Genomic DNA, 13,241 nt, shown 5'->3' with positions numbered 1-13,241 from the left:
AGAGAATTCTTACAGGATGCTTCAAAGATGGAGAGAGATTGCCATCTGCTGGTCAGGCACAGTCAAGCGGAACCAAGATGTGCAAGTGAAATTGAAGGGGGAGCAGATTTAGACGCTGGACCCAGTCAGGTGACTTCCAGGAAGGAGTCTCTGGGTATAAAAGGCCAGCCCGCCAAGCCTGAGGTGGTTTTGGCGCCAAGCAACAGAGAGGAGCAGACGTGCTCTCTACATGCTGAGAAGCCCCGCGTGGCAGGCCTAAGCCAGATGCCTGCGAGGTGCCACAGCCGGACACCAGTGGATGAGCTCCGGATCCCTCACAGATGTGCCCCGAGTGCTGTGCCTACTAACGAGAGTCGGAACCTGCTTGCGGTGCTGAGTGAGTTCGCGGAACCCAACGTCGCCCGCCGGCAGACGAGATCTGAACCCCCTATCCGCGACTTGATAGACTGCCTCCAACGGCCAGGAAGAGAGGAGTTGGGAGACGGCCGCACCAGGAAAGTCACGCCAGTGAAAGCAGAAGAGCTGCATACGTGAACAGGGCCATCACTTCTACTGTTCACTCACGGTACCGGGGCCAGTTGGGTTTACATACTTAGGTTGGAATGGGAACGGTTGAGGCGGAAGAAGCTAAACTTGATTTAATTGACTTTGTCCGGAAAAGACTTTCGGCCTAGCTTGAATAACCGGTGACCTCCGCTACAGCCATATACAGAGTTAAAGAACTGATGTGGTGACTCCCATGATTGGGTGCACCACACTACCTTGAGAGACTTCATATTTTGTTAATATTTCAAATTACCGTTCATTACCCTTGTTGCCATTCCCTTGCTCGGAATACCTGTTATATCTACAGTACAGACCAAAAGTTTGCACACACCTTCTCATTTAAAGATTTTTCTGTATTTTCATGACTATGAAAATTATACATTCACACTGAAGGCATCAAAACTATGAATTAACACATGTGGAATTATATACTTAACAAAAAAGTGTGAAACAACTGAAAATATGTCTTATATTCTAGGTTCTTCAAAGTAGCCACCTTTTGCTTTCATGACTGCTTTGCGCACTCTTGGCATTCTCTTGATGAGTTTCAAGTGGTAGTCACCGGAAATGGTTTTCACTTCACAGGTGTGCCCTGTCAGGTTTAATAAGTGGGATTTCTTGCCTTATAAATGTGGTTGGGACCATCAGTTGTGTTATGCAGAAGTCTAGTGGATACACAGCTGATAGCCCTACTGAATAGACTGTTAGCTGCTTTTTCTTGCCATAATACAAATTCTAAGTAAAGAAAAATGAGTGGCCATCATTACTTTAAGAAATGAAGGTCAGTCAGTGCAAAATATTGGGCAAACTTTGAAAGTGTCCCCAAGTGCAGTTGCAAAAACCATCAAGCGCTACAAAGAAACTGGCTCACATGAGTACCGCCCCAGGAAAGGAAGACCAAGAGTCACCTCTGCTTCTGAGAATAAGTTTATCCGAGTCACCAGCCTCAGAAGTCGCAGGTTTACAGCAGCTCAGACTAGAGACCAGGTCAATGCCACACAGAGTTCTAGCAGCAGACACATCTCTTCAACAACTGTTAAGAGGAGACTTTGTGCAGCATGCCTTCATGGTAAAATAGCTGCTAGGAAACCACTGCTAAGGACAGGCAACAAGCAGAAGAGACTTGTTTGGGCTAAAGTACACAAGGAATGGACATTAGACCAGTGGAAATCTGTGCTTTGGTCTTATGAGTCCAAATTTGAGATCTTTGGTTCCAACCACCGTGTCTTTGTGAGACGCAGAAAAGGTGAATGGATGGACTCTACATGCCTGGTTCCCACCGTGAAGCATGGAGGAGGAGGTGTGATGATGTGGGGATGCTTTGCTGGTGACACTGTTGGGGATTTATTCAAAATTGAAGGCATACTGAACCAGCATGGCTACCACAGCATCTTGCAGCGGCATGCTATTCCATCCGGTTTGCGTTTAGTTGGACCATCATTTATTTTTCAACAGGACAATGACCCCAAACACACCTCCAGGCTGTGTAAGGGCTATTTGACCAACTAGGAGAGTGATGGGGTGCTACGCCAGATGACCTGGCCTCCACAGTCACCAGACCTGAACCCAATCGAGATGGTTTGGGGTGAGCTGGACCGCAGAGTGAAGGCAAAAGGGCCAACAAGTGCTAAGCATCTCTGGGAACTCCTTCAAGATTGTTGGAAGACCATTTCTGGTGACTGCCTCTTGAAGCTCATCAAGAGAATGCCAAGAGTGTGCAAAGCAGTCATCAAAGCAAAAGGTGGCTACTTTGAAGAACCTAGAATATAAGACATATTTTCAGTTGTTTCACACTTTTTTGTTAAGTATATAATTCCACCTGTGTTAATTCATAGGTTTGGATGCCTTTAGTGTGAATGTACAATTGTCATAGTCATGAAAATACAGAAAAATCTTTAAATGAGAAGGTGTGTCCAAACTTTTGGTCTGTACTGTATATATAAACTATTTATATTCAGTTCTGACTGTCCTCGCCTTGTGTCTCTGTGTGTTGCATTCCGGCACCTGCATTACATTTGGCATAGTCGGCAGGATGCAACATTCAGACGCAGAGATGGTGGATCAGTCTGTGGATGGGTCCGGCCGGAGCCATATACCCCTGGGGGCTATGCTCAGCCATCTTCCCAAGTTCACGGGGGATGGCATGTCACTGTGGGACTGGGTAGAAAGACTGAGAAGTATGCTACGTATGTATACCCTTGATCCCCTAGCCCAGGCGGATCTGGCCCTCCTAACCCTTGATGGAGAAGCCCGGCAAACTGTGATGTACCGCCCACCTGGGGACTGTGACACCGTGGACAAAGTGATAAAAATTCTAGAGGACATGCACGGTGACACCATGGATCTGGGACACTTGCACCTGTGGTTATTTCAGCGGGTCCAAGGGGAAAATGAGACCATAAATCAGTATGTTAATGCATTACAGGAAGTTAAGAAGGCTCGAGATGGGAATCGAGGACTAGGACCATTGGATGAAGTGTTGCCTGACCAACTGAGTGCTGGCATGAAAGACCCTTCCCTGAGACAGATCTTGAAGGAGCGGCTGCGTTTGAGCCCCGATCTGGGCTTCCTGGAGTTTGGGGCTGAAGCTAGAGTCCTGGAGAAAGAAGTTCCTGTTCTCAAGGCCACAGTTAGAAGTCATGAGGCAATTACCCCTGGATTCACCCACAAAGAGCCTGATTTGGTACGGGAGATACGTCAGGAAATTCGAGATATTCGGGGTGAGCTGAATACTATTAGAAAGACCCCTGCTGCCCCCTTGCCGATGGACCGTACTGCCCCACATGGATGGAGACCAGAGCGAGAAATTCGTTCCTACCAGGCCCCAGCACGTCATGTACCCGACCTATCAATAGAACAAGGACCAGAGTGTTGGACCTGCGGTGGTAGGGGGCATATCTTCAAAGACTGTCCAAGCTGAGAAAAGAGGAGGCGAGAGGAGGCGGGAGCAGCCGTTAAACTAAGATGCCCCACGATTGTGGAGCATACCGTGTGGTCTCGAGCTTCAGAGAGTGGAAGAGGGAGCTCTGAAGACATTGTCTCCGAGAGGCCCATTATCTGGGCTGAATTTAATGGGCAGCGGATCCGCTGTCTAATGGACACTGGGTCTCAGGTGCCCACTATGCCTGAGACGTATTTCCAAAGTCACTTTCCTGAAGTTGCTCGTTCCTGGTGGGAACCCACTGTCAAACTGGTGGCGGCTAATCAACTACCTATCCCAGTAGCGGGAGTAGTATGGATGTCTGTCCGGGCATGTGGAAAGGACCTCGGTTGGAAAGGGATAGTACTGACCACAGGGTCCGGAGGTGATGGCCCATTGTAACCCTGGGCATGAATGTGCTGAAGGAGGTCGAGCAGTTCCTGGCTGAGGGCTCTAACAAAAACTGCACCCACGCCACTCGTGACCCAGCTAACAAGAGAGTATTCTAGCATCTCGTGCGAGTCAGTCAAATTCAAAAATTGCCCGCTGCCTCTCAGTACCTTGGTAAGGTGTCGATACCACCCAAAGCCACAATGACACTGCCAGTGGGACAGACTGTACTCACTTTACCGGTACTGGCACGTGTCCTTAGAGGGCGTGGACATTCAGATTGAACCAATGGAGAGAGAGGAAGCGCCCTCTGGAGTCCTGGTTGCTCGGACCCTGGTCACCGTGCGGCAGAGTCGAGTGCCCGTGCGTTGCATCAATCTAAGTGGCACGAGTTTACAGTTGTTGCCCCGACAAGAGGTGGCACGAGTTTGCATAATGCCAGAGGCGCTTACCAGAGCTGACGCTATAGGGCTGGTACCTGTGGAAGTAGAGCCATGGACCCTGGAGGTGTCCCTCAACAGCCAAGAGAATGGAAGAGAACCATTGGCTGGGCGCCATCTCTTGGAGAAATTGGAGGCTAAGCTTACTGAGCTTTCTGCTGGACAAGTCAGACAGATCGAACAACTTCTACAGCGGTATCAGGGAGTGTTTGCACAACATGAAGATGATTTCGGGTGCACTCGGGACATTCAGCACGAAATACCCACCGGAAATACTGCTCCCATTCGAGAGAGACATCGGCAGATCCCACCTCAAATGTACCAAGAGGTGAAAGTACTGTTGGCCCACATGCTGCGGAACGGCGTGATCCGCGAAAGTCAGAGTCTTTGGGCAGCTCCTATCGTGCTGGTCTGGAAGAAGGATGGTACCCCGAGATTTTGTGTAGACTATCAGAAGCTAAATGCATGTACAGTGTGGGACTCCTATCCACTCCCCCGAATTGAAGAGTCTCTATCTGCACTAGGAAGCGCCAAGTTCTTCTCTTCCCTCGAGCTAGCCAGTGGCTATTGCCAGGTCCCAGTAGCTGAGAAGGATCGTCCGAAGACAGCTTTTGTCCTCCCTATGGGCTTGTTTGAGTTCAATCGGATGCCGTTTGGGCTAACAAATGCATCGGGAACCTTCCAAAGACTCATGGAGAGATGCTTATGGGACCTCAACTTTGAAGCCACTTTAATATATCTGGACGATATAATTAGGACGATATAATTATCTATTCCGCTACGTTTGAAGATCATCTCCGCCGACTGGAACAAGTGTTAGAACGGCTTCAGAGGCACAGCCTGAAAATTAAGCCTCGTAAGTGTCGTCTCTTCAAGCGAGAAATTGAATATCTGGGGCACACTGTGTCCAGTACAGGAGTGCACCCCACTGCGGATAAAGTAGCTGCCGTGCAGAAGTAGCCCACACCCACCAATCTAAGAGAACTGAGGGCATTCCTGGGGCTCGCTGGATACTACCACAGATTCATTAAAGACTTTGCTAAGATTGCAATCCCGCTCAATGAATTGCTGAGAGGAACGGCTGAGGGAGCCAAGCGGCAGCCCATTCAGTGGGGCCCATGACAAGAAGAGGCATTCCGAGCATTGAAAATGGCACTAACGGATGCCCCAATTCTGGCCTATGCCGACTTTTCGCAGCCTTTCGTGTTGTACACCGATGGAAACTTGCATGGACTGGGAGCAGTGCTGGCTTAACTGCAAGGAGGAAAAGAGTGGGTGATCGCGTATGCCAGCAGGTCGCTCCGAGATACGGAGAAGAATCCGGACAACTACAGTTCGTTCAAGCTGGAGCTACTGGCACTGGTGTGGGCCATGACCCCGAGTACTTGTCGGGGTCAGAAGTGCAAGTGCGGACAGATAATAACCCTTTGGCCCACTTGGAGAACGCCAAGCAGGGCGCGTTAGAGCAGCGGTGGGTCGCAAGGATGTCCAAATACCAGTATAAAATCGCCTATCGGTCCAAGGCCCTGAACACTCATGCAGATGCCCTGTCCCGGGTCACTCAGATGGGGCCGAAGAGGGACAGAGATGGGGAGCTTGAAGGTGACGAGATTCCGGATTTCAGCCAGAGGGGCCGAGGCCCACTCAAATTCTGGCCTGCTCAAGAGACGAATGGATACATCTGCAACAATCCGACCGAAAGCTGGCAAAGCTGAGAGAATGGGTCGCCCTGGGTCAAAGACCGGACTAGGAAGCCAGGGCCGCTTCACTTCCAACTACCCTACAAATCCTAGGCCAGTGGGAGATGCTCTTCCTGAAGGATGGCTTGCTATGCCGAAGAATCCAGCTACCTCGAGAGTTTGATGTTACCTGGCAAGTAGTAGTTCCTGAAGCGCTGGTAACGCAGCTATCCCTAGAAGCTCATAGAAGAGGTGCTCACTTCAGGGGGGGAGAAGACCTTACGGTGGTTACAGCAGCTGGTGTATTGGCCTCAACTGCGGCAAGAAGTCGAAGGGGTCTGCCGAACATGTCGCCAGTGTGAGTTGAACAAGCCCCCGGCACAAAGAGCTCCCATTTAGACCATCCGAACTTCTGCACTCTTGGAAGTCCTGATGATAGACTACCTGATGATCGGAACTTCATACAATGGTTACGGACACTGTTTGGTAATGACTGATCACTTCACCAAGTTCACAGTAGTGACGCTTACCCGAGACCAGACAGCAGAAGCCGCAGCTAAGGCCATCTGTCAGGATTTAATCTGGATTTTTGGGTGTCCGAAGCGAATACATTCTGACCAGAGGGTCTGCTTCCAAGGACGAGTGATGGATGAACTATACCGTATCTATGGGAACGACTGATCCCGAACAACGCCCTACCACCCTCAAGGGAACGGTGCATGCGAGTGCTTCAACCGAACCCTGTTGCAAATGTTGCGAACGCTGGAAGCGGACAAAAAGATGAAGTGGCCTGAATTCGTGTCCGAGGTGGTGTGGGTGTATAATAATCGAGTTCATGCGACTACTGGCTACACCCCTTAAATGTTGCTGTTTGGAAGGAGTGGGTGAGAAATTACTGAACTAGAGCTAGACTCAGAAGACTCCGGCCCAGGCAGTAGACAGAGTACCTGGATTCGAGAACACAAGCGCCTGCTTCATACAGTGAGAAGATTGGTTGCACAGAAGTTTCAGGAAGTAGAGCATGCAGATCGGCCCCCGACCTCGGGTCGATCACTCCAGCCAGGAGACCATGTGCTGGTAAGGGTCAAACGATTTGGGAGTAAACTGGACCAGGCGATACCATATCAGGTGGGGAAGAAGATTCACCCAGACAACCTAGTCTACGAGGTTAGGCCCGAAGGGGATGACGCCGCGACACCCAGGGTGTTGCACCGCAATATGCTGCGACCTTGCTACTCTGAAGCAGAGGCCTGTAAGTGCCACATACAGGAACCTTGGGGGATGAAGAAGGATGGGCCACAATGCAGTTGGGCCCATCAGAACCGTCGATGCCAACCCTGAGTGGGACCCAGAATGAATTGAAAAGTGACTTGCAATCCCCAGTGCTTGATTCATGGGATATCCCGGAGTCACCTCCGCAGGAGGAGCCCCGCAGAACTGAGCGGGCTAATGCCGGAATTCCTCCTAACCCATATGCTCAAGAAGAGTTTATCTGGTCTCAGATCCAACAGAAAACGGAGGAGTGCTAATATGAGCAGGCAAAGATTTGTACTACAATTTGCATCAATTTCTGACATAATAATAAAATGAGTGTCTTTAGAAACTTGTTGAAAATCTGATAATAAATTTCCCCAATAGTGCTTATGGATAAAATTTGTTAACTGAAATCTGTCAGCAGGTTTTAGTTATGTAATCTGACAGCACCATGAGGTAGGGACAGAGACCAGTGATGTATCAGTATACTGGGTGCAGCTGTTGAAACTCACAGGTTTCTTTGCTGCAGATCTAGCAGAGCCCCACTATCAGTATTTGGTCAGTATTCGGTCAGTATTTTTTCTCAGGAGTGGGAGCCAAAACCAGGTGAGGAACAATCAGAGAAAAGGTATAATAGAAACAAGTCACCAATTCTGCATTTATCACCCACTCCTGGTTTTGGCTCCCACTCCTGAGAAAAAATACTGACCGAATACTGACAGTAGGGCCGTGACCTTTAGCTGTTTATAACTCGGCTCACACCACAGCTTTATGTGTACACTGTATAGTGACAGAGGGCTGCTAATCAGTGGTGGGGTGGCATGGTTGGACTACCTTACACGTGCCAAGTTGTTTTGTAACAATAATCTGCTGCTGATAAAATGCTGATTGTATCGAAACAGGAAAACACAGCCTAGTAAGTGATACATCACTGTAATAAGGGACTCTGCTCCTACATTATGGTGATCTCAGATTACAAAGCAAAAATCTGGTGACAGTTTCCCTTTTAAAGAAAATGTCAGTTTTGCTCATAGTAACAAGTGTGATCTTTATGAAGCATTCTCTGAAAACAAGAAAAGCACAAGTCAAATAGCCATATATTTTTATTTTCATATAGCTGTGTGATGACTTGATTTTAGCATAACATATTCAGGTATATAGAATACACTCCTCCACATTCAAATTGCCACACCAAGAAGGAAAGTTGTGGAATTCTGAAAATCACAGGATGGATGGGCATGTTAATGTTGAGCAAACAATGAAAAAATGGAAACATCTCTATTTATTTGGTATCGATTATTAGCGCTACACGCAGAATACATACATTTACAAGCCTAGGCTGCCATTAACAAGATTATTAATGGTTGTCTGAGGAATGTTCTGCCACAATGAATGCATTTGGACACGGCAATCATCAAGATCTGCTGCCAGCTTCTTTTGCAATTGTCAACTAATGACATCCCAGGTGTGCTCGATGGGAGACCATGCAGGCCATGGAAGCACATGAGCAACATATGGCCTGGCATTGTCAAATTGAAAAAAGGATCCTGGGACACTATCACATTCCCTAGTGAATTCCACCTCATGACATGGCTCACATTCTCTCAGACCAATCTCTGGTTATCACTGCATCCAAGTCAAAGTGGATCTCATCGCTGAAGAGGTTAGACCTCCATTCCAGCCTCCATTGCCATCTGGCTATGCACCACAATAGTCTTTGAGAGCGAAGGCGTGAGGTCAATGGAACATTTTGAAGCTGGACATCTGGCTCGTATCTCAATTTCATGTAAACACCTTGTGATGGTTTGTGTAGACACTGATGCATTAGGCTTGGAGAATGACTTCTATTTTCATTTTCAGTACAGAATGTATAAATACGTGACATTTTTCAAATATGATTAGAACATTCAGGTAATGCCATGAAGAGGCCTTTATGATGGAATGTTACATCAGGGATTATGGTGTGCGGTGGTATAATCTATGGTAGTCTTCAGTCCTGGTACACTGACAGCTCGGTGTTACATTTATCCAAACATGGAACCAGTGCTACGGTCATTTCTCCAAAATGACTGAGGAGCTGTTTTTCAAAACAACGCAAAAAAATCGCAAATTACCAATTTGTTTTATGTTAGATGTCCTGCAGTATAAAAATATTTTCATTCTATTCTGCGTACAATTATAATTGCTGCACTACCATATTATTATGGTACAAGCAGGTTCGTCATTATTTTTGCTTTAATTATTGTATTATCTTTAGCTATGTTACTTATGACTGTTGTATATGAACCTCTGAATTGTAAAGCGCTGCGGAATATGTTGGCGCTATATAAATAACATTTTTTTTTGTGGTAAACTATTTTTAAAAACAGAACATATTTTTTATGAAACTTAGGATTTTTTAATTAAACTTAATTTAAATTAATTTACTCTCACTAGGTGCAGGCACTTACCAAATGTCGGCTTGTCTTATCCTGATCAGAAGAGGTCAATCTCATTTTTTGTCTTTGCCTGATCTTCATTGAAAATTTTTATGTCATGAAGCCTTTAGACAAAAAGTCATGATATTCATGTGCACATTGGTAAAATAAGGGACTTTGGAGCTATTCTGCTGTACTAGCGCTTCACAACAGCACGCTGCACCAATTTATTTATTTTTTGTAAAATAATAGACACTGTAATAAAAATCAGATGGCCCCCATTATAGTTTGCATCTATTATGTACAGGATCCGTCCTCCATTATATACTGGATCTGTTTTTTCAATTTCTAGAATAGAACAGAGAAACTGAATGGCAGGTGTGAACAGAGCCTTACTGTAGAATACCAAAGATCAATATATGCATATCTATAAAGTGGCCGAGAGCTGCTGTCCGGGTACGCTCTGGCACTTTACCGACAAACAGTCTCCCAGTCCCAGTGTGCTGTCAGTTGTGGAGTGCATCACACTCACTTGTAAGCCACAGGCCTCCGTCCTCCAGAGCCGCAGCACACAATTAAGGGGACACCAAGTTCTTTACAACAGGCAAACATTTATTGGTCAGTTCAAGTTCATCAGGTGGCAACATGTGGGATAGGGCATAGCATTTCACGCTTCCTCCTACCTCAGTAAAACACCTCTTCAGTTCTACCACTCGTTCGTCCTGGACTATCCCTAAGCCCATTGATTCTGTCAGCTTCAGGGATTTCCTGTCCACTTCGGCAGTGCACCCGGGATTCTCCACCTTCCGTCTACACAGGTCCCTGTCCATCTTCCACTGTACACCAGAGGACACTATGTATCTGGTAGCCCCTTTTTCAGACATTGTGCTCCGGACGTGACAGGGGCGTCTGCTTGGGATTCCGGTAGGGATGCCCGCTCCCTTGAACGACTGGTACATGCTGACCCTAGCAGCCCACTGCACCTGAACTTGCCACTGCACTTCTCTAACTCACATCTCTCCCACTACCATGAAATGTTTCCCTTTTTCTAACACTAGTCCCCACCCACTGGGCTGGGTTCTATCTATTAACTATATCCTATCCTATAGACTAAACCTATTGTCCTTATCTTATGTGCTATACCCCTTGCTAAGCCACTTAACTATATGAACAGTACTTATTTTATCCCTAGTCTAATCATGTGCTTACCCTGCACTAGGAGCTAATCATATTATTCATTAACATTCTACATTACTTATATGCTGTACATTACCATCACACAATACACATACTATTCACATTGCATGTAAAACCACATAACACTGTACACATAGCGCGATTGTTGTCTTCAGGGGTAGGAACACAACAGAACAGTCCATCATTATTACAAATATACAGTATGTTTTTTAGTATATGATTCCTGAAAAGTTAAGTTGAATAATCTCTACTTTTTTACTATTTACAGTGCTTTTTCTGATATTCAGATCATTCAGTTGAAAAAAAGAACAGCTCCTACATTCATTAAGATTTCAAGTATTCTGAATGAAATAACATTTATTTTTAATAGCACCATTTTTTTAAATTTATTTTACAAACATTATTTCAACACTTTCCATTAAAAACCACCTTCTTTGGAAAATATTAATAAGAACTAGGAGTCACCTAATTTCATGCATTTACCTTCCAGGTTTTCTTTCTGCCTATAATACTCAGAAAACTGAGACTTTTTAGTTAATCTTCTTACAATTCATCACCAAGCACAGTGGTAATCTATGTGTATAAATGTTAAAGCACAAAAATGACTTTGTTCTGAATCAATCTGTATGTTATCACCTTGTCTCTTCAATTTGGATGAACTTTTGCCTCGCAGAGAACCTTGACATTTTTGGGGTCAGATTACTGTTTAGTAGCAAACATTAAAACTAATTCTAAGCTGTGCAGTTAAGGTTACAAGGTTAGGCCAATGACCAGCAGGATCATTTTTGGAGGGGAACATTATAATGTACTTTGCACTTTAACTCTGTATTATAGTAACATATCTGCCAGCGTAATAAGATAGGCTATCTGTAGCTGCATCTAAAAATATAATTTGGGGTGGAGGGAGTGTAGCAGCCACATAGTTATTCTGCTAGTAAGCTGCCCTTTCGAGAGTGGCCATCATATGGTCCAATAGCAGTACCCACATATGCCCTCTTACCAAAAATCCATCTGTAGTCCTAAATTCCTTGGTCTGGCATATCGTAAATTCAGTCCTCTCTGTGGGCACCATGGACTGGAGCAGGAGGGATTGAACAGATTATTAATTACTCACTTATATAGCGCCATTAATTCCACAGCACTTTGAAGACATCATCATCACTGTTCCCATTAGGAATTCCCTATCAGTATGTTTTTGGGTGTATGGGAGGAAACCGGAGAACCAGGAAGAAACCCACATAAACACGGGGAGAACATACAAACTCCTTACAGATGTTGTCCTTGGCGGGATTTTAACCCAGGACCCCAGTGCTGCAAAGTAACAGTGCTAACCACTGAGCCAGCCTACTACTCTGACATATACTGTTGTGGTAATATAATTCAGAATAACTTGTATTTTATTCATTAAAATCAGGCTCTTTCTAATTTCTGAAGTCCAGTGGGTGTCCCTAATGAGTGATTGACAGCTAACTTTATATGTATAGTCATACAGGGGAGGCTGCCAATCAGTAAATAGGATGCCCACTAGACTCCTAAACCATACAATGCACAAGAACTCCATGTTAGTGGCACGGACCGTGTGCTGCAAAAGAAAAAAAGATGTAAGTTCAGAAAAACTGCTGTACATTACAGACTTCTGAAATTGGCATGTCTGTCATTACCATATGAAAACTGGGCAGTTAGCAAAAGCCACAAGTTCCCTTTAATGGATCTCCTTTAAGCGTTTTTGAAAAGCTTTGGGCTAAGTACTCAACTAAAAAAATATGGCTGGGGTCCTGAGTTCAAATTCCACCAAAGAGAACATCTGCAAGGAGTTTGTATGTCCTCCCTGTGTTTGTGTGGGTTTCTCCCGGGTTCTCCTGTTTCCTCCCACACTCCAAAGACATACTGATAGGGAATCTAGATTGTGAGCCCCAATGGGGACAGTGATGATAATGTCTGTAAAGAGCTGTGGAATTAATGGCGCTGTATAAGTGAGTAAAATAAATAAATATTAAGGGAGAAAAAGAAGGCGATCTCTGCACAAGCAAAGGAAAATATAAAAGTATCTATGGAGTAATGTTTATACAAGCAGCTTCATTCCCCTACTGAGCTTCAAAGAGGAACCTTCGGACACCTAAAACACATTTAAGTATTGAGATCAATGACCTGAAAGTCATGGGTGAACCAATGAAACTGAAGTGTTACACACTCTTGAACTTGGCAAAGTCCACCATCCAGTGTCCAGAGCAGAGTGTGGTGCAGCTGTGAGCGGCAGAGCGAGCGCTGAGGGCAGCATCCGAATAATGGCGTCTGTAGAAGAGTTTAAACCCGACCCCAGGTATAGTTCTAGTAAGGTAGAGCTACAGATTACATCGCTGAGTGTTCGGAGAAACGCTGTTAGAGAATAGAAATCGAC

The 13,241-nt window shown here is 45.6% G+C and overlaps 1 protein-coding gene across 1 annotated transcript in view; it reads left to right on the top strand.

The window, feature by feature from the left end:
- The first annotated feature begins 12,920 nt into the window (after nt 1-12,920).
- Nucleotides 12,921-13,241, top strand: part of SLC51A (solute carrier family 51 member A) — a 34,997-nt gene continuing 34,676 nt past the window's right edge. The window contains exon 1 of the mRNA XM_073675208.1: nt 12,921-13,163. Within this exon, the coding sequence (XP_073531309.1) occupies nt 13,129-13,163 (35 nt within the window). The 5' untranslated portion in view covers nt 12,921-13,128. The remainder of the gene's footprint in view (nt 13,164-13,241) is intronic.

Source organism: Phyllobates terribilis, unplaced genomic scaffold (assembly GCF_046119375.1).
Source record: "Phyllobates terribilis strain yellow unplaced genomic scaffold, ASM4611937v1 Scaffold_3__8_contigs__length_932513732, whole genome shotgun sequence".
NCBI classification, from domain to species: domain Eukaryota; kingdom Metazoa; phylum Chordata; class Amphibia; order Anura; family Dendrobatidae; genus Phyllobates; species Phyllobates terribilis.
The sequence above is the reverse complement of the archived record's forward strand: the minus strand, read 5'-3'. Positions and strand labels throughout refer to the sequence as shown.